Raw genomic sequence first — 24,366 nt, forward strand, 5'->3', positions numbered from 1 at the left:
ACTTCATCCTGTGCATCATTCATTGACCAGTAAACTAACTGATTTTCTTTTCTCCCCCCACACCCACATTTTCCTTTTCCCTACCTCTTCAAGTAGTAAGGGAAGACTGAATAAATGAGTAAAAGGGTGATGGGCAAAGGCAAAGTATGATCTTGCCTTTAACAGGAGTGTTTTTTATCTACCCATTTTGGAAATGAATAAAAACTGTTCATGGATTACGGTGTATAGTATGTTCAGCCTGGGAAGGCTCCAGTTTTTTTGGATCTTGCTACTGACATGTTGTATGATTCTTATGCTACATTTCCCCCGTTTTTAAGGTAGGTGTAAAGTAAAGAGCTTCTGTTCATTTAGGTACAATTTGTAAACCAAACAAGTAAGAAGGGTATGTAACTTACAGTAGTAATTACAGATGGTTTCCCTAAAGGTATTGAACATGCTTAAATAGTATTTCATGATGATTTTGGTGATCATTCTATTAACTGTCATCTATCTTTAAAAAATGTTTGAATAGTATTTCCTTCTTCTCTCTTTCTGTTCTTCCCCTTTTGGCTTTTTTTTTTTAGCTTGCTTGCCTTTTGTTTTAGCAGCTGCAGTATCTCGGAAGAAAAAACGGAGAATGGGAACCTACAGCCTGGTTCCTAAGAAAAAGACCAAAGTTTTAAAGCAGAGGACGGTGATTGAGATGTTTAAGAGCATAGCTCATTCCACTGTGGGCACCAAGGTGAGGGTGACGTGTGAGGTACTTGCCTCGTGTGCTTATTGGAAAAACAAAGGGTGCTATGTTTCCAGTCCTGTCGTGATGAGGGCATCCTGTGAGAACCTAAGTGATGGTGATAGCTTGTTAAGCTATATGTTTCATGCTGTTCTGTTAGAAAGGACAGGACACAGAAGACTGTGTCTAGGTGGGTCATTATGTCCTTCATGGGTGGCCATTCAAATAATATGGCAAATTTTAGTTTTTGATCCAGTGCTAGCTTTCTATTTCTCCTTTCTGTGAAGTTTCAGAATTTTCATTTTATCAGGAAAAAAATTGGTTTGCTCATGGCTGGGTAAAATGTTCAGTGATACTGCTCACCTTGATAATGTTTCCCTGGTCATGTTTCAGAGTGAGAAGGATGTAGGTGATAGTACCCTTCATGTAAATGGAGAGAGCTTAGACATTGACTCAGAAGAGGATGACTCTGATGACTTGGAAGAGGATGAAGATCATGGATCTGAGCAAACCCCTACATTTCCTGTAGAAGACAATAGGATCTCTAAAGAGAGTATATCTGAAATTGATCGGGCCCAAAAGGTATTTTAAAAACAATTGAAATGTGGAGTGCAGATTTGACAGTATTTTCTGGAAGTTTGTCACCATGAACTTAGCAGATTGACTAGGGATAAGCCATTTTAAGGTCACTGAAGTTTTCTTTATCTTTTGCTATTAGTTGGAATTTTGGTGTTTTATTTTCCCTTTTTTAATCAGAACTACAGAGATGTCTTCTTCTGCACGATCAGTAAATCTGCAGACATTTCTTAAGTTCTTATTTTGTGCCAGCATACACTGTGCTAAGTGTTGCAGGTACTGAGACACAAGTGAAGCATTTCTTGTCTTGATCTGGCTCACATTCTAAAGAAGAGATGGCATTCTAAATATGTACTATGTAGGATCCTTCTGTTCCTTTATTTCTGAAACATGGTCATAGTAGGTCAATTGTTTTTCGACTTGGTGAAGATAGTTCATCCAGCTAACGGATATTTGTCAATGATTTGACAACTTAGCTCCATATTTCCTGGATATGTTGGCATAGTCTCCTTCTCTTCCTAATCCCTGTGGGAAATTTGATTGTAGATGGAAAAATGAAATCACTTTGAAAATAAATTTATAACATTTTATTTATAATATAATATATAATTGTAAATTTATAATATTGTAAAACTTTATAATATTTTTTGCCAGAAAAATTAATTTTGTCAGTGAATTCTGAATTTGTTGGATTTTGGGCATTAAGATTGTTTTCTGTTAGTTTTTAAAATGAATTAGGTGATAATTCTGGTGTGTAATTATCTCCTGATTGATCTCCATTTTTTCTGAATCTCCTTTTTCCAGTTTGTTTTCCACTTATCTGCTAAATTGATATTCCTAAAACAGAGGCCTGATATTGTCATTCCCTTGTTCAAGAAGCTCCTAGGATAAAATCCAAATTGTGCAGTTTGTCATTTATAGTCCTTTACATTCTGACTCTACTCCATATTTCTAGATCAATTTTATATAACTATCTTGATGTACTACACATTTCAACTAAACTGACCTACTTAGGACCTCAGTTCAATTCCTGGGTCCTATAATCTTATGCAAGGCACTAAAATATTCTGGGCCTCAGTTTTGCCATCTGTAAAAAATGGGGTTGGACCACATGATCTCTTAAAGTCCATTCCAGCTCCAGATGTGTAATTTCTTATGACATTCCGTCTTCCGCTTCTGTTCGTGTATACAGTCTCCAATGCCCAGAATACTTATATTGGAATTCCTTGCTGTTTTTATGATTCACCTTCTATACAACCTCTTACAAGGTGCCTTTCTCGATTCCCTCAGTTATCAATGCTATCCTCATCCCTCTCCATTACTTTGTATTCATTTTATGTATTTTTTTGTACCTACAAATTTGTGTACATGTTGTGTTGTGCTTTTCTTTCCTCCCTACTTCCCAGTATAATTTAAGCTCTTTCAAGGCAAACACTGTTGTTTTTCTTTTAAGTTGGTAAGGAGGGTGAATTCTTGGGGAAAGGAAGCATGGGAATCCATATTAGCAGGTAGAAATATTGGGTCTCTTATTATATTAATGAATTATATTTTTTAATAAATTAAAAGTTAAAAAGTAAAATTGCTTTTAGCTTAGCTTATTCTTTAGGTAGTGAGCAGAATTGGCAAAGAGGTTTCATGTCTTTTGAAGCCATGAGCACTAGTAAGGTTAGTCTTAGTTCATTATCTCCTGGATTTTCCTCTATCACCAGTCATAGTGCCCATACACGATAGATATTTAATAAATTTTGAATTGAATTGAATCTTTTCTCTTGATTGTATGGTAATTTTAGATGGAAGATGGGGAGTCTGAAGAGGAGCAAGAATCTGGAGAATCTGGGGAGGAAGAGGAAGATGGGGATGAATCTGATTTGGTAAGAGACGCAGTATTTCATTCTTGCCTTTGTAATAGCAATTAAGTGATTCAAAAAAAAGTGATTTCATTAGTATTGATAGTGCTGTCTTGAATGATCATTATCCCTTCATGCCATAGTACACTGTTTCATTATTTCCTGTGGCCAAAAAGTCTTCTACATGGTCATCAGCTATCTGGTAATGAATCTCTGCAAACATGGCCTGTACCTGGTCATTGCTAGACTTTTGCTTAAATCCTTTCCAGCTTGGGAGTGTTGATCTGGTGTTCTTTTATTGACATTATTTTTGAGAGCCCCTTGTTTCTGTTATTGCTTTGGAAACAGTGAGTTACTGGATAAAGTGTTTGTGTGGAAGATCCTCACTGTAGCTCCGATACACTTAGTACTGCTAGTAAGGTTCCATTATCTTATGTCTTAACCATTCATTCATACCTCCTGCTGGATGGTATGTGTGGCTTCATCTTCTTTTTCACTATAATGAACTGGTGGGATTCTGATGGGAGTCACAGAATAGCTCATTTCCTTTGTGTATAAGGAAGGAGGGTGGTGCATTGTGGTAGCATGGAAAGAGTACAACTTTTGAGGGCACATCCTTTTTCTGCCACTGATCCTTCTGTGACCTTGGGCAGGTCACTTTCCTTTTCTGAGCCTGTTTACTCAAGTGAAATAAGGGTTGAATTAGATGATGTCTGAAGTCCCTTTCAGCCTTGAATCTAGAATTTTCTCATGAAGTGGTGGGGAATTTTTGCTGTTTCTGTTTTTAATGTTCTTGAAACTGTTCTCCTAAATTATTATATCTGTAACAACACATTGCGTCATCTTATTATATGCTAAAATGAACTTTTCTTGGGCTTGGGGAGGACCAGAAAGGGAATTTTAATTTATGTTGTTTTAGTAAGGATTTTGTAGTTGAAGTAAGGGATGACATCAAGCACCTAGCATTATGCCTTGTATACAGTTTGCACTTAATAATTATTTGTTGAATTGCATGGAAGTACTATAATTTTGTTACATTGTAAATAAATTGTGACCCTCTTCATTAAGATTTTTTGTATTGAGCATTCATTTGGCCATTAGTAGGTGTTGATTATTTTCCTTCTTTAGAATAAGAAGAATAAAAATACATGGTTAATGCTTAATCTTGACTTGATATTGGAGGTTTACTTGTTCTGTATATGAACTTTTAACTAAAAAATTTTTGGTATTAAAATAAACTAAAGTTTTTAAGTCATAATTTGTACTGTTTTTGTCTGGCTCTAAAAATGCTAGATTTGGGGTAATGTAGCCTGTCATTAAAGATACAAATGGTGTGTATTCAAGTTCTTGAACCAGAAAGACATTTGAGAAAGAGAGATTTAAAGGGTTTCTTTGAAGAGATAAGATTGATTTTTTTTTTTTTGAGGGGGTGGGGGGGAAGGATGGAATTGGAGTAGAGTGGGGAAAAGGGATCAAATTTGCTGGACCATTTTGCTGCTAACACTTTATTTTGTATGCAAATTCTCTTTTGATTCTCCAGAGTTCAGAATCTAGCATTAAGAAGAAGCTTCTGAAACGGAAAGGAAAGATAGATAGCCCATGGATTAAGCCAACCAGGAAAAGGAGGAGGAGGAATAAAAAGAAACAAAGCAATGTCTTAGGTACAATTTATTGGAAGTTTGTATTTAAGAAACTGAAATTCAAGTCTTAAAAGGTGGTATTTTCCCCCTGTCTAATCCTTGTGTGTTGAATATGAATATGAATGATAAATTGTCCTTTCTTAAAAGCAGTTGTAAGAGTAAAGATTATTTAATTGAAGCAAGGAAGTCCAAGCACATTCGTAGTTACTTCTGCAGAACTTTGAAGAGTGAATTCTAAAAGACGTATTTTTCTTACAAAATTAATGTTAAGTGTAAAAGACCTGAAGAGCCTTGTCAGGATATGCTCTTTGTGGCTACTTAACAGTTAAAATTTAGCACTGGAATATTTCTGAGGTTTCCATACTTCAGAGAGCCCAGAGATACTTTTCATGAGTTGTTTAGGGTAGAGAGGAAGTAAAATTGCCCATATTATTATCCCCAGTGCTTGTGCCCTCCCCCAATTGGATGGGATTGCCGATGTACTTTCTTTTTATAATTGGGAAGAAGCTAAGAAGGCATATATGTGTGGGCACACATGCACATGAGTTTTAAAAAGGTGTCTCTATAGAAAGCCCAAAAAGGTGTGATATTCTTACTTGTTGATACAGTTGGCCCAATAGGCCACATCTCTTGTTGATAATTCATATCACTCCTTGTTCTTCTTGTTCAGAAAAACAAACCATGTAAGAAAGGTCTCTGTCAGCGCCTCCCCAGGTATGCTGCATGTAGCACTAATTCTTTATAGTAACTATCTTTAATTCAGTTTTTATCATCCAGTTCTATGAAGAGTTACTGTATATCTAAGAAGTGGAAGATTCTGTTCCCTTTTCCTTCTGTTCCAGCGGATGTCTGTAAAAGGGCTATATTTGTTTCTTCTTTTTGTTTCATCTTTTTCTTCCATCTGCACATCCCTCCATGTGAATGGGTGTTGTTGGGGGGAGTAGAATCTGAGATCCTAAATTGGCTTCTTTATGAATTATATAGAAAGAGGTGGTATAGTAAAAATAGTAATGGTTATCATTTATATAGTGCTCTGAGGTTTGCAGATACACACACACACAATCTGATTATGGTGCTTTTTATGCTTCAAGTATTTAATAAATGTCTGAATTGATTCAGTAATTTTTATGTTTATTTTTTAGATCTTATTAATGATTTGTGCTATAATATGAAAGTTTACTTTTAAGTTCACAGATTTCATACAGGCTTATTCATATGAACCTACACATTTATATATTCAGTGCTGTGTGTGTATAAATTCTTTTGGGACTGTAGCTCCTAATTTAGAAGCAAATTTGCTAGAGTAGTTACAGTGAATGAACTTGTTTTAAGATGATAGTAACAAGAAGTGATATAGAAGTATTAGCAGCAGCTCCAGTTTTTCATGTTATATGTTTTCTTAGAATCACCACTTCCAGAGGTTACAAGACTGTAAGGGCTGAATCTCCTTTTAGACACCCGGGTACTCATGCCTTCTCACTAGGGTCATCTCAAGGTTGATTTTCTCATTACCTGTTGACATTTTATCATTTGATATGAATTTGACATATTTGTATATTCAAGGTGAAAGGTTGACCTTTGGAATGGAGTTTTCCTCTTATGTAGGGTTTTTGGGTTTGAAAAATATTGGAGCTGGATCACATGCTCTATTTTTAACTTTTGGTAGTAGGAAAAGCTTCATTCATGCTGTGAACTAGCACAGCCTTATTTTCTTTCTTGGTATGGAGTATCTATGTCTGTGTAACACAGTAATATGTACGCCTCTGCCCTATTAGCTGGTTGGATAGCCACTGAGACTACATACATAATAGTGGAGTTACAAAGCCTACACATATACTTTTTTGTTACTTCTGGTTCTGAATTATTTCTCCTTGTTGCAACAGTTAATTGATTAATATCTTATAAATTAATCTACTCCATCCTGTTCTTTGCATTTATGGACATTTAGTATGTTTACTTCTTTACCTTGTGAATTTTACATTTACCACAAGGCCTACTGAATGGCTTTTACTACCTAGAAAGATTCACTTGAGTCCAGTCTACCTTGTCTTCCTTAATTACAAAGACCACGGTGAAGGATATGCATTTATTTCCTCCTTTTTTTGGTCAGTAATTCTAATCCCATGGAATTATATGTGCTTCTGTTTGGTCCCTATAGAGAATATCACCACTGGCCAGTTATTGAGTCCTCTTAGCTTGAAAGTAACAAGATTTTGTGTTTCAGAGTCTGATTTTCCAAAAATAAAACCTTTTAATGTCTTGGAATCTTTGGGGTTTGGAGCAGGGGTGCTTTTCTTTCACAATCCCATTGTTGGTCTTATCTCTTTCCCTAATGATGCACTTCCTAAGGCGACCTCTTTTGTCAGATGAATAAGTAGTAAAATGCCCCCTTTCCTCATCTGTATTCTTTTTTTTTCCATAAAATGATTATGATTTCATCTGATGCAAGGATTTTTGATTGGTCTGCAAGTTTGGGGCTTTGATTCAGCTGCATTTATTCCTTATTATTATAAAGCTGGAAGCTGCTTTATTAACTGCAAGCCTTGACCTTCAAAATCCAAAAGTCAAGTGGGTTTTTTTCTTTTAAAAAATTCCTTACAAAAGTTTAAGTGGTCTGGATTCCTCCCGATTTACCCTAGTATGTGATTACATCATCTAGCTGTTATAGTTGCAGTGAAAGGTGTTTCTGCATGTCAGTGCTTATATTTTTTGCTTAATTTTCTTTTTATATAATTTAATGAAATGGAAAATTTGCACATCTAAGAAAAGAAATAAGTAAATGACTATAATATGCTCAGATATTTTGTAGTATCTTAGGTTTTTTATTTATGTTGATTTTAATAGACTATTGTGAACATGGCCTTTATACTGCTTTTACTCATAATGGATATGGCCTGCATGTATACGCAGTGTTTGCTTTTATGAATATGTGCATATATGTACATGCATTTTAAATATAGGTACTGAAACATACAAGTCATCTTTGGGAAGCACAGGACAAGCTGGGCAGGAAAATAGTATGGACTATATGGAGGTTTCTCTGGATTCTCTGGATCTCCGAGTAAAGGGCATTTTATCTTCACAATCAGAAGGTGAGTGTCAGCTTTCTAAATATGGCCATGTACCATTTTGGTTCTTTGTTTGCCTAGTTTCTTCTCTGTATTAAGATGATGCCCCCTGGTGGATATTAATAGGAGGATTTGATGAGATTCATCTCTTAAAGGTGAATGAATAGGGACAGATATACCATAAAACCTATTTTCTCGGTTCACTATAAACTCTCAACTGAATAATCCCAAATTAAAGGTAACTGAGAAGGATATCATTGAAGCACATGCATTTCAACCAAGATCAGACAGTGCCTTCATAGTGTCCTACAGTTCTTTATTATAAAGATACACATTTTTAATTTGATATCTCAAAGTAACAAGCAGTTTTTAAATTTAGAATATGTCAGTAGAAGCATAGTTAGATACCATTTTGGACTCCATGACATGTAACCCCTTTGTTTGTAGTGCTAATTGGATCAAGTCTATTTTGATACTGCAGAGTTAAACAATGCTTAGTCCTTAGGTATGCTCTGCATTAAAAGTGTGCATTGATAGTGCAAACCTTTATTCTTTAGACATACCCTGTAACTGCAGTTGTTCTCTTCAGTATAGTAGTAGCACATGTATAAATAAAAGTCCTATTAAACTTTAGATGTATTTTATAATAGAGGATGATATATGAATAGCTGGATAGGTAGATGGATGACCTTATTGGTGTCTATTAATACAGACTGCAGATAATATAAAACTTCTTATTCAGGCATATTCTGCAGTATAAGAGTTCTTTTGATGATTGGTACAGTCTCTTTTTTAGGCTTCTTTTGTGCTCGTGACAGTAGAACATATGTTGAAGTGACATAAATGGGGGGCCTTCAATGTATTTCACTGTATATATTGTTGGTATGCTGACTTCTCTTTGAGTCAGGATCCTGTCACAATATCATAATTTCAGCTTTGGAAAGAGACCTCAGTAGTCATCTAGTGTTTGTTACAGACTTTTTTGATTTTGCACTCTAATATGTGTATATTTTCTTGTTTTTATATTATATACATGCTATTTGATCCTTTAGGATCAATAGAAATTTCCTGAATTTATTCAGTTTGGTGACTGGTAAGATAAGATGAGACCTTTAGGAAAAACACTTTGGCAGATGGTCGTGTGTCCTAGCTCAGGTGACTGTGTAAGTAGAGAGAAGCGGACAGATAGGAGAGATGTAGAGGGAGAAGAGATGAGATTTGGTATCTTACTGGTTACGTAGATTGAGATGACACTAAAAATGTGAATTTAGTTAGCTAAAGTATGGTAATGCCCTTGACATTTTTGAGGCCAGTTTTCTACCCATTAGGCCATTCTGTTAGAAAAGGAAATTGTTAGTCTGGCATGGATTGCTTTTAATGAAGTAGTGCTAGCTCCATTTGATCACAACTTCCTTTTCTACATGTTCACTGACAGTTCCTTTATTAATGCATCCTAGAATATTGGTAGGAGTCTGAGTCAAACACACTGTTGTTGTTAAATTGGGACAGCATTTGCCCTTCTCCAATTCTCTAGCACTTCTCTTATTCGTCACAATCTACTGGCGATCCCTCTCAGTGGCTCAGTAATCACATTTGCCTATTCATTCAGTCCCTGAGGATGCAGTTCATATTTGCCAGGTGACTTGAACTCATCATAGGTAACTTTTTGTTTGTAAACCTTAAAGTACCATATACATATGATGATGATATTATTATTATTATTATTGCCATTATTACTATTATCTTTGTACTTAGCTTAAGCTATTAACCATTCCTTTTTTTATGTTTCATACTTTACAGATCTTTCCCCTTGCAAGAGAAAATATGAGCCAAATTAGACTTGAGATCTGTGCCCTTTCTCTATTCTTTTCATTGTTACATCTCCCTTAAGCAGGGATCTTAACTCTTTCTTCATTCTCTTCTTTTCCAATATAGATTTTTTAAAAAATTTCTTATCCTTTACTTTACTCGGCTTGTTCTTAGCATTTCTGACACTATTCTTACAGGATTACTCTATAGTTTTAACTTCATGTTTTCTTGCCAGCCCTTGCTTTCCTCCTTTGTAATTTCTTTTAGAATTTATGCTGGTTGGTAAATTCTCATATATCTATTAAACTCTTTAAATAATATCTCCTTTGCCTGTTTATTGGAATTGTTCACTTTATGTCTTCAAAATTTCATCTTTGGACTTCATTCTGGAATTTTAAATCAAGGTTTCTAGCCATGATTTCTATGAATACTTTGAAATCTTTTATCCAAAAATCTATAATGCTTGATAAACTATTTCTGACTTTCTTGAAATCCTGTATCACAGAATAGTACACTTTGTCCCTGCAATCAGTTTTCTTTGTTGGTAAGAATAAGATCCTAACTAGAATCTCCCCCTCACTGGTTCCTCTGCTTTTCGAAGGATAAAATCATCAGTAAGTTGTTAAGAACATATCTACTCTTCTTTTGCCAGAAAGAATTCTAGCAGATGTTCCAAATCTTCATGTTCCTCATCATTCCCTTTCTTCCAGGCTCAAAATTTGTTCCCCAAATTCTTCTTTTATTTCTTCTTTCTGTCTAGGTAGTCTTGTAGTATTACTTCTATTTTTGCCTCAATAGATCTTCTTTCAGATTCTGTCTGTCCTGCTTTTATCTTGTGGTTCCTAGATTTCTTCATGTTGGCATATCTGTTCAGTATACATTGTTATTTCATTCTACTCATTTGTCTATTCTGTTTATTATGAATAATGAATTTTTAGAGCCATATTCCAGCCATGGATCTCATCTTACCAAGTCTTATTGATAATAAGATCAAATTTGCCTCCTCTTGGTAAGATCTCTAGTTTGTCTTATTGAAATTATGTTATACATCACTGGAAGGCTAGTATTGTGAATCCTTGACCATGCTTGCAGGGTAAGATTCTAGAGGTGACCAGACTTCTGATCTTTTCAGACTTATCTGTTATTTGCTATAATCATTTTAGAGAGGTTATTCCAAGCTGTGTCTGCATCAAGATTCCAGTAGATGAAGTCTGTACTACCTTTTGGGGATAGAACTGGGTCTGTTATTTCTTGGATATAGAGAACCTCTTGATGAAGAAACTACTAATGGAGACTGGCATCTATCTACTCAATAACTTAGGGTCTTAACAGAATTCTGGGGCTCAGAGATAAGACCACCACTTTCATTAAATGTCAGAAACTCATGTCTTCTTAACTCCAAAACCAATTATCTACTATGCCACATCCTCCCTAATAAAAACTTACCATTCACAATTAATAAATGATTAATTGATATGGATCTTGTAAGTGTTATATTGTGATTTTTGTTTTTAAAGATTCTTTGTGGAGTGTGGCAGAAAATGATAGGTCTTGTAGTCATTAATATCTCTGATGATTTCACAAGTAACATTTTTGTGTGGCTCCATGTATATCAACTGACATTTAATGAGTCATAGTTTTAAAGGACATATAACTTGCTTTTTAAATGCTTTTGAGTTCCTAAATCATATATAGAGGAACAAAATTTTATTTGTCTTCTGACCTTTGTCCACTCTGCCTGCTTCCCACAGATCTGGATGGAGTAAACAGAACCATTACTGTTTTACCCTATGTAGTTCACAGATCACTATCAAGTTGGTAGGCACCTCAATAGCTATCTAGCACAACTCATACATGAGAAGAATCACCACTACATTACATAAGTTTCCTTTAGATTTGAGAATAAAAGTTTGTTCAATAAAATGTAGATTTAATTAAAATAAAACAAGTTTTTGACTCATATTATTTTTTGACTAATAGCCAAAAACCTAATCTGGGCAAGTGTAGGAGTTATTCTGCCTATGGTTCACAGTGTAATTTTAAACAAGTCAACTTCTCTCTAGTCTTCAGTTTATCCATCTGTACAATGAGAAATTGCTGTATGTGTATTTGACCCTACCAGCTTTAACCTTCTAGGATTGTTTGATATTGAAATAGGGTGAAAGCAAAGAGGTTCTTCATCTTTTTTGCTATTTGAACATCTTTGGCAGTCTGGATCCCTTTTCAGAATAATATATTTAAATACATAAAGTGAAATACGTAGAGTTACAAAGCAAACCAGTTTGAAATACAGTTATCAAAATATTTTTTAAAAAAACAAGACCTGAGTTCATGAACTCCAAGTTAAGATCATCTGCCCTGTCTTATTTACAAGACACAGCCACATACATCCATATCCGTATGCATTGTGTATGTATATATATATGTATATAGTTCTAACTTATAAAAATGAAACCTATCCCCTATTTGATAGATTATCAAAGCATAGATAGAGTTAGTTTTTTTGTTTTAGAGTTAGTTTTTGAAGGAAGAAATCCAAACTATTAATAGCTGTATGAAAAAATGTTCCAAATCACTTAATAATTAGAAAAATGCAAATTAAATTAGCTCTAAGGTTCTATCTCACATCCATCAGATTGGCAGAGTTGATCAAACAAAAGAGGAATATACGAATTTTAGAGTTTCAGGGGAAAAGGTACACCAGTGTACTGTTGGTGTAGCTCTGAATTGGTATAATTGTTTTTGAAAGCAATTTTGAAAGCAAAAATGACTAAAAAGTTACTCTTTTTTGCATATTCTTTGACTTAACAGTTCTGTTATAACTAAGTAGACCTGTACTCCAAAGAGATCAAAGAAAGAGGAAAAGAACCCATATATACTAAAATATAGCACCTCTTTTTTTGATGGCAAAGAACTAGAAACTAAGAGAGTGCATATCAATTGAGGAATGGCAGGATAAAATATGATATATGAAGGTAATGAAGTACTGTTGTAGTTGGAGAGAACAGAATTAGAGAAAATTGGGAAGACATATGAATTGATACAGAGTAAAGTGAACAGAACTGGGAGTTTACAATGTAAAGAAAAACAACTTTAAAGAACTTAAGAACTCTGATCAATGTAGTACCTCAGTACAGTTCTATAAGAGTCATGATGAAGCACGCTGCTTACCTACTGACAAAAAGAGGTGATGGACTCTGGGTAAATTAATATATATCTATGTAGATATAGGTCTACAAATCTAGATCTATCTATCTGTGTCTGTCTGTCTTGGACATGGCTGGTGTGGCAATTTGTTTTACTTTACTATGCATATTTGTTACATGAATGGTAGCTTTTTGGGAAGGTAGAAGAGGAGATAGGAGGGAGAGAAAATAATACTAGTTGTGGATTTTTGTAAATTAAGAACAATTTAAAAACTTTCCTTAGGATGAGTCCTTTATCACTGGCAAAGTAAAAGAAGAAGTAATTCTTACAGGAGTGACAAAATCTCCTTAGAATAGTAATTACATAGTTAATGTTTCTTCACGAGGGGTGAATAATTCTGGAGACTGATTGAATTTAAGTTATAAAAACAAAGGAATAATCAAAACTGACACTTAGGTTTTGAAGCTTATCAGAATGTTACTACCACCAATAGAAATGTGGATATCTAGAGGGTTGGGATAAAGGATGTTGAGTTTAAGGATCTAGTGGATCATGTAAGTGCTGGTCCTAGCGGCCGCTAGAACTGAGGAAATGAAATTGTGGATTTGGGAGTAACCAACATGGAATTTATCATTGATGTTGCAGGTTTGGATAAGCTTGTGGTGGAGAAACTATATTTAAAAAGCAGGACAAGATGACTGGCTGATTGGGATAGTTATTTGTTGAACATTTCTGTACATAATTGGTCAGGTGTATGGTTGTTCTTCAGGAGTGGATTCCAATATGAAAATGTTAGTGAGGGGGAAAAGAAACCTTCCTGAGCTATCGACATCTTAGTGAACTCTCAGGCATAGCTTTGAATCAAAAAATTCATGAAGATACAGATAATAAGGTAATGTAGATTAACCAGACCTCTTATCTCAACCTTTTCCCTACTTGGTATTTTACCATCACAAGATCAAGAGCATCCTAAATTTAAACTGTCTGCCAATAATAAGCAGTGTGACTTTGTTTGCTTATTTGCAAAAGGATGGAGGCATCTTGGTAGAGTGGAAGAGGTCTAGTAGGAGGATTAGATACAAGTGTACTGTGAACCTTGAAAATATGCATTGGGAGAGGAGCGTAGTTTCAGGAAAAACTCCTAGGAGAAAGTCAAGCTTGAGTTAGACTTTAAAAGAAAAGGAATTAAACCAGTAAAGAAGAGGAAGAAAGTTATAGGTATTGGGTACAGCACAAGAGACCATTTTTGATTGTATTTTGTTGTGAGTTAGATGATAGTAGAATTAAATCAATTCAGAAGAAGTTTATTAGCCAGATTAAAAGAGCAGTCATTAATGGTTCCATGTCAGCTTGAAAGGAGGTCTCTAGTGGAATGTACCAGGTATCTTTTGCTTGGTTCTGTGGTGTTTTAAATTTTTTCATCAACAACCTATATAAAGGCATAGTTGACAATCTTATCAGATTTGCAGACTTAACAGAGTGCTTAGCACATACATAGTAAGGGTTTATTAAGTAGTTTTTGATCTTTACAAATTAAAGCATTTTATTGAATGTAACAAAATGAAATTTGATGAAGATAAATTAAAGTTTTGCATTTGAGTTTAAGAAGTGCATTTCATAAGTACAAGATGATGGAGGAATGGTTGGACAGATAACTTTTTCTGACAAGATCTTGGAATTTTAATGAACTGTAAGCTTATGATGAGCTGAGTGATAATGATAGCTTAAAAAGCCATTTTTATCAAGGAATACTTAATGTATGTTAAACATAGTTTCCGGGAACAGGGACATGATAGTCTCCCATGGTCAGACCATACCTGGAATATATATAGTGAGTTTCTAGAGGAAAACAATCACTGTAGTGAAGAACCTTGAGTTCATCCTACAAGTTTATTGGCTGAAGGAAATGGGGAGGTTTAAGTTTGAAAAAAGACGACTGGAGGAAAGTGATAACTATCTTCAAGTACTTGAAGGATTGTCATGATGAAAAGGTATTAAATTTGTTCTGTTTGGTCCCAAAGGACAGAGCTAACAGCAAAGGGTGGAAGTTGTAGAGAGGTACATATATACTCAGTCATGGAAAACTTCCTAATATTTAGAGCATTCTAAAAGTAGAATGGGCTGCACAGGAAGAAGGTAGTTCCCTGGGATTGGAAATCTTCAAGCACAGATTGGATGACTACTTATCAGATGTGTGGTAGTGGGTAGTGGGGTTTCTTTTATGATGATGGGTTATACTGCATGGTCACTAAGGTCTCTCCCAGATGTGAAATTTTGTAATTATTTTATTTTGAGAGTGCTATGACTAGGTCTATAAAACTATTATTTAAGCATCATTATGAAGGATGAACTAGAGGAAATAGAGATTAGGGTTGAAAAAATATGATAAGAATCTGGCAGTACTCTGTTCAACTTGTAGTATATTAGGGTATATTTGGTAATAGAGAGTCAGGGATGAGTGTCACACATTGGAGAGGTAGAATCAATTAGTATTTGGTAAGTGGGGGGAGGTGAGGGAGAAGTCATTGATAACTTTGAAGAACAAAAAGCATGTTACAGGATAAACTTGTGGGTAGCACTTAAAATACAAAGCTGAGAATAGGATTAGGTACCAGTGAAGGAAACTAAAAAAGAGGGGGTGGATATAGGGACAGGAGAAGCAGGTTTATGGGGTATCTCTCAAAACAGTGGAAGAGAGAATATTTAAAAGGTCATTAGTATCAGTACTTCAGAGAGGTCTAAGATGATGGGAAAATGCCTATTTTATATGATAAAAGGTTGCTGATAATTTTTGAGAAAACAAAAATGTGGTAGGGGTTAAAACTGAATAACCAGTGGTTATAGAGGATGGTTCTGGAGCCATCTGTCAGAGAGTGATAGAATTTACCTCCTGGCTGATCAAAGCCCTGAAAAGCAGTAAAATAGTCTGATAATTTTTCAAAACAAAAGGAATATAAGGATCTTGAATAAATCATAGGCACTTTGAGCATTTGGTGGCATTGAGATGGAGCTTAGTGTCTTCTGCCATCCATAAACACATGTTCATGTAAATCCACATGCAGTGAAGCATGCCCCCTCTGCTGATGAAGATATGCTTGGCATCATTCATCTAGGCCATAGTAGAGATCCTCTTTTCTTAGTGCTTTTTGAGTTGAGGGGAAGAGTGAAAGACATGTTTTACATTAATTAATAGAAATACATGAGAATATTAATAGGTCAGTGGAAATGGACCTGAATGTTTGAAATATTCACCTTGGTTCATATTTTGCACATATTGTATACCAAGTAGAGAGAACACAAAACTTGATTATTCCTTTGATCTTCTAGGAGAATCTGTGTACGAATAGTCTGCCTGCATGTGTGTATATATGTATGTATGTGTATGTATGTATGTGTATATGTGTGTAAAGAGAGAGAAAGAGATGCATCTGCCAGGTGTTTGGTACAGTCTAACCTTTTCCCATTGCTACTTGTTTGAGTCTGTAGCAATAGAACTGGATTGGTACTCTGGATCCTTCATTAATTTCTTTACTTCATTCCTTGACTTCTTTTATTCCTTCAGATTATCTGGTCCTTGGAATTTGGGCCACAATAACTTAAAATATTGTAATTGACAATAACATAATTGATATTGATTAATATGGTTGGTAATTAATATAATAATTATTATAGTTATTGTTCAGTGCTACATTGTACTTCATATTTTTGACGGAAAAATATTAACTGCAACTAGGTTAGAATTTCCAAATGAACCAATTTTCCTATCCCTGTGATTTTACAACAGTAAGGAAAGTCTTCCTTTGGAGTATGGCAGTGATCCTTTCAAAATTAAGGGCCATGAACCGTGTGTGTGTGTGTGTGTGTGTGTGTGTGTGTGTGTGTGTGTGTGTGTGTGTATTGCTTCTTTATGTAACTTGTGCTCAGTTCTTTGCAATCAGGAGAATTCTTAATACTTCTACAGTAGGCTGATTGATACATCATATCATACCCAGGAAATTTTGTAGAGATGAGATCACTGCAGATGGCAGGGCATCTTGCATAGGGCTTCCAGAAGAGTAAGCATCAAAGTCAGATCTCAAATCTCTTTTCTTATCTACCTATGTCTTTTTCATTGGCAAGAGTTTCTGGTGAAAAGTTCTACCCACTTTTTCTTTCTTTCTATGTATCTATCTATCTATCTATCTATCTATCTATCTATCTATCTATCTATCTATCTATCTATCTATATCTGTCATCTATATCTATTTACTGTTGGCAACAAAATAATAGCCAGTGAATAATTGCTAATTTATCTGTAAAGTTTATTGATTATAAAATTCTTAAGACCTTTCTGCCTCAGTTTTTTAATAATTCACATAATGGTTAGGCTTGTTTTCTGAAGTATATTTTTGAGGATGCATAATGAAATTACCTATCACTATAAAAGCTAGTAGTAATTATATAATGGTCAATTTTTGGACTGTTATCTTTATTAGCCTGAAATGAGCCTGAAACAAAAAAATATAATTCTTTCTGAATTTCTTCTTCTTTATAGGTATCTCCAATGGTCCTGAAGCAGTGGAAATTGATGGCCTTCAGGAAGTGCCTCTCTGTAGCTGTCGAATGGAAACTCCAAAAAGTCGTGAGATTACCACTTTAGCTAACAATCAGTGTATGGCCACTGAAAGTGTAGACAATGAGGTAAATGACATCAGTTTTCCTGTACTTACAGAAATTGAAATTGTTAACACCAGTATCAGGAAGCACAGCTTTACCAATTTGTCGAGAAAAACAAGCTATTGTAACAGCATCAAGGATTTTGAAAATTAGAAAATTGTCATATACTTAGGAAAGTTTATCCAGTGGTGAACTGTCTATGCAGATCCACTTAAATAAAATTGGTTTTTGACTTGCTGTTATGTTTTTGTGATGCCTTTCCAGTCTCCTTACACCTTTCTTCTTTTCATGTACTATTGAATCAAGTGACACTGATCTCTTTTCTGTCCCTTGAACAAAACAGCCCATCTCTTGACTCTGTGCGTTTTCTTTTGTTGTCTCTCATGTCTAGATTGCTCTTCCTTCTCAACTCTACCTCTTGGCTTCCCTGACTTCTTTCTGTGTCCCAACTAAAATCCCATCTTCTACAGGAAGCCATTCCTAACCCCTCTTAACTCTAGTGCTTCCTTTCTTTTAGTTATTTTTCCTTTATATGTTTGTACATATTTGTTTGCTTCTTTTCTCTTCCATTAGATTGTAAGCTCCTTGAGAGCAGAGGCTATCTTTTGCCTCTTTTTGTATCCCCAGCGCTTAGCATAGTGCTTGATGCGTAGTAAGTACATAATAAATGTTTATTGACTAACTTATAAAAACAAATGATTTTACACAAATTAACATTTGTTGAGTGAAAGTGCATGCATGAGTACTTTTAAATTTCACAAATGAAGGCTTGTGAGTATTTCTGTTAAGTTCTCTTCTGTTCTACTATCATCCTAGAGGTAAAGGCTGAACTTTTGGTTTATTGTCTCATTTTCATTAAATTAGAAACCCAGTCTGGTGTAGCTAATTTTCACTTACCTATGTTGAAACTGTCTACATAATGCAAATATTTTTCTCTCTAGCATAGTATGCATTTTCTCCTAAACCTGTGCAACTTGACAGACTTGATACTCATTTCAGACAATTGTTCACTCTCAGAACATTCAGGTTACGCCATAGACCACTGAATGAATGTATGGTACTTAATTCTTTGAGAATCTAAAGCTCTAAGAATTAGTTTTGTGACCTGGTAGTTACTTCCTTCCCTTTAACCAGGTCTTCTGACCACCTTCGTTTATCCCAGCTTCCCAAGCAGACTTTACACAAGATTTTCTGCATTTCCCATTTCCATTATTTGCTTTCTCTGAAGCTCTTTCTGCCTCTGCTGAGAGCTTCCTCCCCAGTATTGCTTAACTTGTCCCTTCTTTATGCCAGCTTAATCTCTTAGTCAATTTTCTGTGAATGGGAAAGGTTGATGGGGAAAGTACTAAAAAAACAAAAAGATGGCCGGGGAGAAATCATTTCTCTGACTCCTGGAACCCTCTTCTATTATTTCTTCAACAGTTGTAAGGAACTTGACCATGGCAGTGGCCTTGGTGCCTATGCTTCCAGACTCCTTTTCCTTTTATATTAATGTTTGAATTTTTGAGTCAAATCGATAGTTGTTGCTGTGTCAAGAATTTTCTTGTATATTTGTAGAAAAAAAATAGTGGAGTATTAGGCACCTAAGAGACCAGTACAAATGGTCATGATTTTCCACTCTCATACCTAGATCTTCCTGGGCATTGTCTCAGCTTCCTGACTTTCTTAGTAATTGATTGATGTTTCTCTGGGACATGTTCAGTTTCTTTGGGATTCTGAAGCCATCGAGAGGCTATCATTTCTTATGGGATTTCTTCTGTCTTAGATAGTCTGCGTTAATGAGCCCTGTAATTAATTGGAATTACTGAGAATTGAGTATGGTTTTGGTTTTAGAGAATAAAAGAATTGAAAAAACCCCAGTGATGGAAATTAGATTTTTTGAAACTGATTAAAAAATGAATAACCCAAAGTAGGATGTTTATAAGAAGGACTCATTTAGCATGTTTTAAATCAAGTTTCCAGTAGTTGCCTGGTTTTCAAAATAAATAATTACAGGTTGGTCTGCTTTTACCTAATGTTACAGTGGCAACGTCGGCGGAAAATGTAGTGAAATTCTTTCAATTTAAACACTTTTGTATTTGAACCTAGTGAAATTGATAATAATAATAATTTGAATTTTTACACATTTTCAAACATATCTGTGACCTCATTGATTTGGAAATTCCCTCCAAAAATGCAGATTGCATCAGGGGAGCATTCCTCCTGTCCACTCCTTACTTTTCTTGCTATGTGACAAGCCTATCTACTCTTTCTATCATGTGATTCCCTAAGTGAAATTAAATGGTGCTTTGCCATATATTATCAAATTTGATAAAAAATTCTGTGACACAGGTAAAGCAAATATTATACTCCTGTTTTATAGATGAAGAAATTAAGTCCCCCAAAACTTAAGTACCTTGCTTAAAACTACACAACCAGTAGGTACCAAAGCTTGAATTGGAACCAAAAGGTCCTAGTCTAGTCTTCTACCATTCTGACTCATGTTTTCATACTTTTGGGTTTTTTTGGTACATTCTTGAATTTATGCAAAATAAGAAATCAAGAACAGTTTTGTGACTTTGAATGATCTCAGGCTATCACAGAGTTTCAGTTAATTTGCTTGAGCAGTATATATTACTGGTATGAATATCCTTATCACATATGAAATACTTTAATTCACTCACCTTTTGGTTAGCCAAAGATAATCAGTCTTCTTTCTGTGAAGATTCTTTCTGTCCCTGAAGCAAGACTTTTTACTTCTCACCTGCTCCAAAGCTCCCCTGGGAGCTTAGATTGACTGCATAAAAACTGTTTTTCCCTTTGGGTAATTGACTCCATCACTCTGTAATTGAATTTGCTTTTATTGCTGTGCTTGCAGTTGGGCAGATGCACAAACAGCGTGGTTAAATACGAGTTGATGCGTCCGTCAAACAATGTCCAGCTCTTGGTGCTATGCGAGGATCACAGAGGGAAGATGGTGAAGCACCAGTGCTGCCCTGGCTGTGGCTACTTCTGCACAGCTGTAAGTCTCAAGTTGGGCCTTGATGTGACCCTTGATTTTAGGTGGAGCCTCTCAGTTGCATTGCATAGTATCAGTTACATATATTTCTAATAAAGATTACATTTACTTTTCTCTGTTTTGTTTATACATATACCTTCCCTCTTGCATTCCCCTGAATTGTTTTTCTTTGATCTCTCCTGGAGATGTATCAACTGTGAAAAGACAATTTAAAAAATAATACTTTGAGAATTGGAGCATCATTTTATTTTTTAACGCACTGAGAAACATGGATCTTTTCTTCTCTCTTTTCTAGTGGCTCTTTACTCACTAAGCCCTAAAAGTGTTATCTCATTCTCTGAAACTGGTTAATTAGAAATGATGACCTCGCAGTCAAGGAATCTGCTTTCTTTCTAGTGTTGTCTTTACTCTGAACAAAGTTGATACATTTTTCTTTAGGAGCACAAAGCTAAGAATGATTCCTTTGAGTCTTCTTTTCACAATTTTTTCATGTTTTCTTTGTTGATTCTTCAGAAGTTTTGTTGCGTTGAATTGAAATAAAAGAGGAACCAAATTTTATATCTGTGTACTTATACTTAACTCATGAAATATGAATATATTTGTCCATCTTTTGTTAAATACTACTCTTACCTATAATTTTGTTTACATTTATATCACTTTACACATACAAAATGTGTTATCTCATTTGAGCCCCACTGTAGCTATGAAGTCAGCGTAGTGATATACCCCCTCTTTATATGTAAAAAACTGGGCCTTAAACAGGTTAAGTAACTTACCTAAAAACACAAGGCCAGAAAGTGAGCAAAACCAGTCTGTGTGACTGACCTATCTTTGGACTCTCTCTTGAAGTTGAAGACTATTTAATATGTAACAGAGAACTTGGTTTTTAAAAAATATTTTGATAACTTTATTTTAATATGATTTGTTTCCTTTGTAATTCTATGTATTTTATGTATTTAAAATATTATTCTGAGGAGGTCCATATGCTTCTCCAGACTACCAGGAGTCCATGACACAAAAGAGGTTAAGAACTCCTGCTGTAGTTCATTTTGCTTTCCCATAAGGGCTATTATGAGGATCAGTTAATTTTGGTAAGCTGCTTTGTTCTTCTAAATTTGAAATATTTTGTAATTGCTGGATTTTTTTTTAATAATTAGAGCATATTAAATCTATCATTATTTTGCAAAAAATCTAATACTGTATTCCTTTATAAAGGAAACACATCTTTAGAATTCCTAAACAACATCTTTCATGATTTTTGCTGCTTTCCTCAAATTTCATTGTGGATAGTTTCATGATTATTGCCATTTTTGTGATTCATAAAATGTGAACTAGGGCCCTTTTCTACTCAGATTTGTAGAAGTTACAGAGTTGATAATAACTACAAATTATGATGGCTGATAGTTGAAAATTTGTAGTTCTGTTTTGTGTTGAAGGAATATTTCATCTACCTGTTTGCTTTAATTAAAATTTGACCTCTGTCTCACAAAGCTTCCCCCACCCCACAACTGTTTCCTCTTTATGGAGTAGACAGAGCCCTTGTATTGCTTCTTGTTGCCCCTTGCAAACCATTATGCCATTAGCATTACTTAGTGACCTCTTCCATTTTGAAGTCTGTGCCATCTATTAAATCAGCCATTTCTCATTCTTGTCATCATTGCCTTCTGATCTCTAAGACACACTCCTACTTTACTCCATGGCTTTAGCATTTGGCTTATGTTTTCCTATAACAACAGCAACATTTAGATAGTATTTTTGGATTTGTTAATTCTTTTGATCCTTACCAAAGCTCTATGAGGTATTTGCTATTACCACTCAAATTTTATAGATGAGAAAAATGAGTTACAGAGGGTCACAATGCCAGTAATTATGAGGATGGATTTGAAACTTCTTTCTTGTGACTTGAAGCCTAGCAATTTATCCACTAGGGACAACTAGTTTGCATTATTCTTGGTGTCAACAGTCACCAAAGGATTATGACTATTTTAACATTCTGACCTTTCAATTCTTCACTTTAACTCCACTAGTGTTAACTCATCTTCACTCACACACATATATTAATATCTTAGACTTTGTTGTTATTTCCAGTCCTTTTATATTTGAACGTATTTTTTTCAATAATTTTGATCCAGTCCTTTTCTTCCCAGTCACTCACCCTACTTTTGTTCTCTTACCCTCTTATTCTCAGTAGCAATCTTTCTACTTTAGATCCAGACCATCCATTATACATTTCAGCTTTTCTAGTCTTTGCTAAATTTTTTTTTTTATATTTTTGCCTGACTTTTTTTATTCCTGTATCAGAATAAAAAGTGGCTTTTCTCTTTGACTTCTCTTTAACAGGGTTGATACCTCCTGAAATTCTTTTATCCCATTTGCTGCCACTTATTCTCGGATCTTTTCCCATCATTCTCTAGATTTCTATTAGTTCTTACTTGGATTCTCCCTATACTAAAAAAGAAACTAACTTTACCCTGCTACTAAAATCATTAAGCTGCATAGTAGCTTCTTTCTCCTTCCCTTTTGTATAAGGCTTCTTAAGAGAATTGGTTACTGCTTCACCTTTTTCAGCCTTCACTCATTAACAGTTTGCAGTACCACTTTATTTTCTTGCCAGTTGATTGAAATTGCTTCCTCTGAGTTCATTAGTGATCTTCCTGATGAACAGATCCAAAATTTTTTCTCAGTCCTCTTCTTCCTTGATTTCTCTATATTTGAACTTATCAGACTTTTTTGGTCTTGTGATCTCTTTGCACTTTTAAAAATTATTGAGGATTTCCCCAAAGAACTTCTGTTTATGTGAGTTATATCTATAGATGTTTACCATTTTAAAAAATAAAATACTTATGAAAATAGTTTTGACCTTGTGGACCCCATAAAAAGGTCTCTGGAGACTCAGGAGTTCCTTGACCACACTTTGAGATTTGCTTCCATTTGACACTCTTGCCCTTTCCCTGTTTTTTGAGGGGAGAGGGATAATTGTACTTTCACTTCTTTGACTGCAGTTTCCTGTTTCTGCTAAGTCATTGCTAATCTTCTCTGCCTCAGAGCTTCTGCATTCTCCTCCCTGATTTGCTTTTTGTTCTTCTCTTTCTCTGCTCTCCTTCAAGGAACTAATCATTTCATTGGTTGAAACTATAAGATGAGTTTGATGCCAGTTTGTATATTTCATTAACCTTTCCCTTTCAGGAGCTCTAGTCCTACATTTAAACTGTGTACTAACCCCAGCTTATTATCTCATGTCTTATACCAGATCTTCCTTTTTCCTGACTTGTCTTTGTCAGTGGTATCACCATTTTTGCAGTTTTTGATTCTTCCTTTGTCCCTTGTTCCCACATCTAGTCATTTGTTTCAGTTGGTCTTCTCCATTGTGTTTATACTAATATAAATATTTCACACTGTCATTGCATTCTCATTTGTTGTTGCCCTCTTTCTTAATTCAATTCGATTTAGCAAGCATTTATTAACACGTATAAAATCCAGAGCTCTGTTCTAGTAATTTATTGATATTCCAGGATCCTCATGAGATTCCTGATCTCTAGTGAAGGGATGTGACACATACATAAAACTATTAGTGAAAATATAACATAGAGTGCCCTTTTGCCTTTAGTCCCTCTTCTTTCCCATCTTATTTTAGGTCACATTGGCCTTTCTGTATCACTTTTGATCATTATTCCAGTGTTTTAAAATAGGAGTTCTGAATCTTTTTTGAATCATGGACCTCTTTAACGTTCTTGTAAAGCTCATGGATTCCTTGTCAGAATTGTGTTTTCAAAAAGTTAAAGAAAATACTAAATTTCAGTTAGAGTTTAGTGAAAATAAAGATATAATATTTTTTCCCCCATTCAAGTTCATGGACCTTTTGAAATTTATCAGGAAACCTCTTGAAACCCATGGATCCCTTGTTAAGAACCTC

General features: G+C 34.9%; 1 protein-coding gene across 23 annotated transcripts in view; it reads left to right on the forward strand.

Moving 5' to 3' along the window:
* Window positions 1-24,366, forward strand: part of EHMT1 (euchromatic histone lysine methyltransferase 1) — a 300,206-nt gene that overhangs the window by 170,340 nt on the left and 105,500 nt on the right. For 14 of the 23 annotated variants that reach the window (XM_072633192.1, XM_072633191.1, XM_072633200.1 and 11 more), the window contains 7 exons: window positions 564-721; window positions 1,106-1,294; window positions 3,079-3,159; window positions 4,676-4,796; window positions 7,736-7,867; window positions 17,334-17,479; window positions 20,313-20,456. In XM_072633192.1, coding sequence (XP_072489293.1) covers window positions 564-721; window positions 1,106-1,294; window positions 3,079-3,159; window positions 4,676-4,796; window positions 7,736-7,867; window positions 17,334-17,479; window positions 20,313-20,456 — 971 coding nt within the window. The remainder of the gene's footprint in view (window positions 1-563; window positions 722-1,105; window positions 1,295-3,078; window positions 3,160-4,675; window positions 4,797-7,735; window positions 7,868-17,333; window positions 17,480-20,312; window positions 20,457-24,366) is intronic. The other 9 variants (XM_072633195.1, XM_072633188.1, XM_072633196.1 and 6 more) reach the window with 6 other exon arrangements.

This window comes from Notamacropus eugenii, chromosome 1 (genome assembly GCF_028372415.1).
Source record: "Notamacropus eugenii isolate mMacEug1 chromosome 1, mMacEug1.pri_v2, whole genome shotgun sequence".
In the NCBI taxonomy this organism is placed as follows: domain Eukaryota; kingdom Metazoa; phylum Chordata; class Mammalia; order Diprotodontia; family Macropodidae; genus Notamacropus; species Notamacropus eugenii.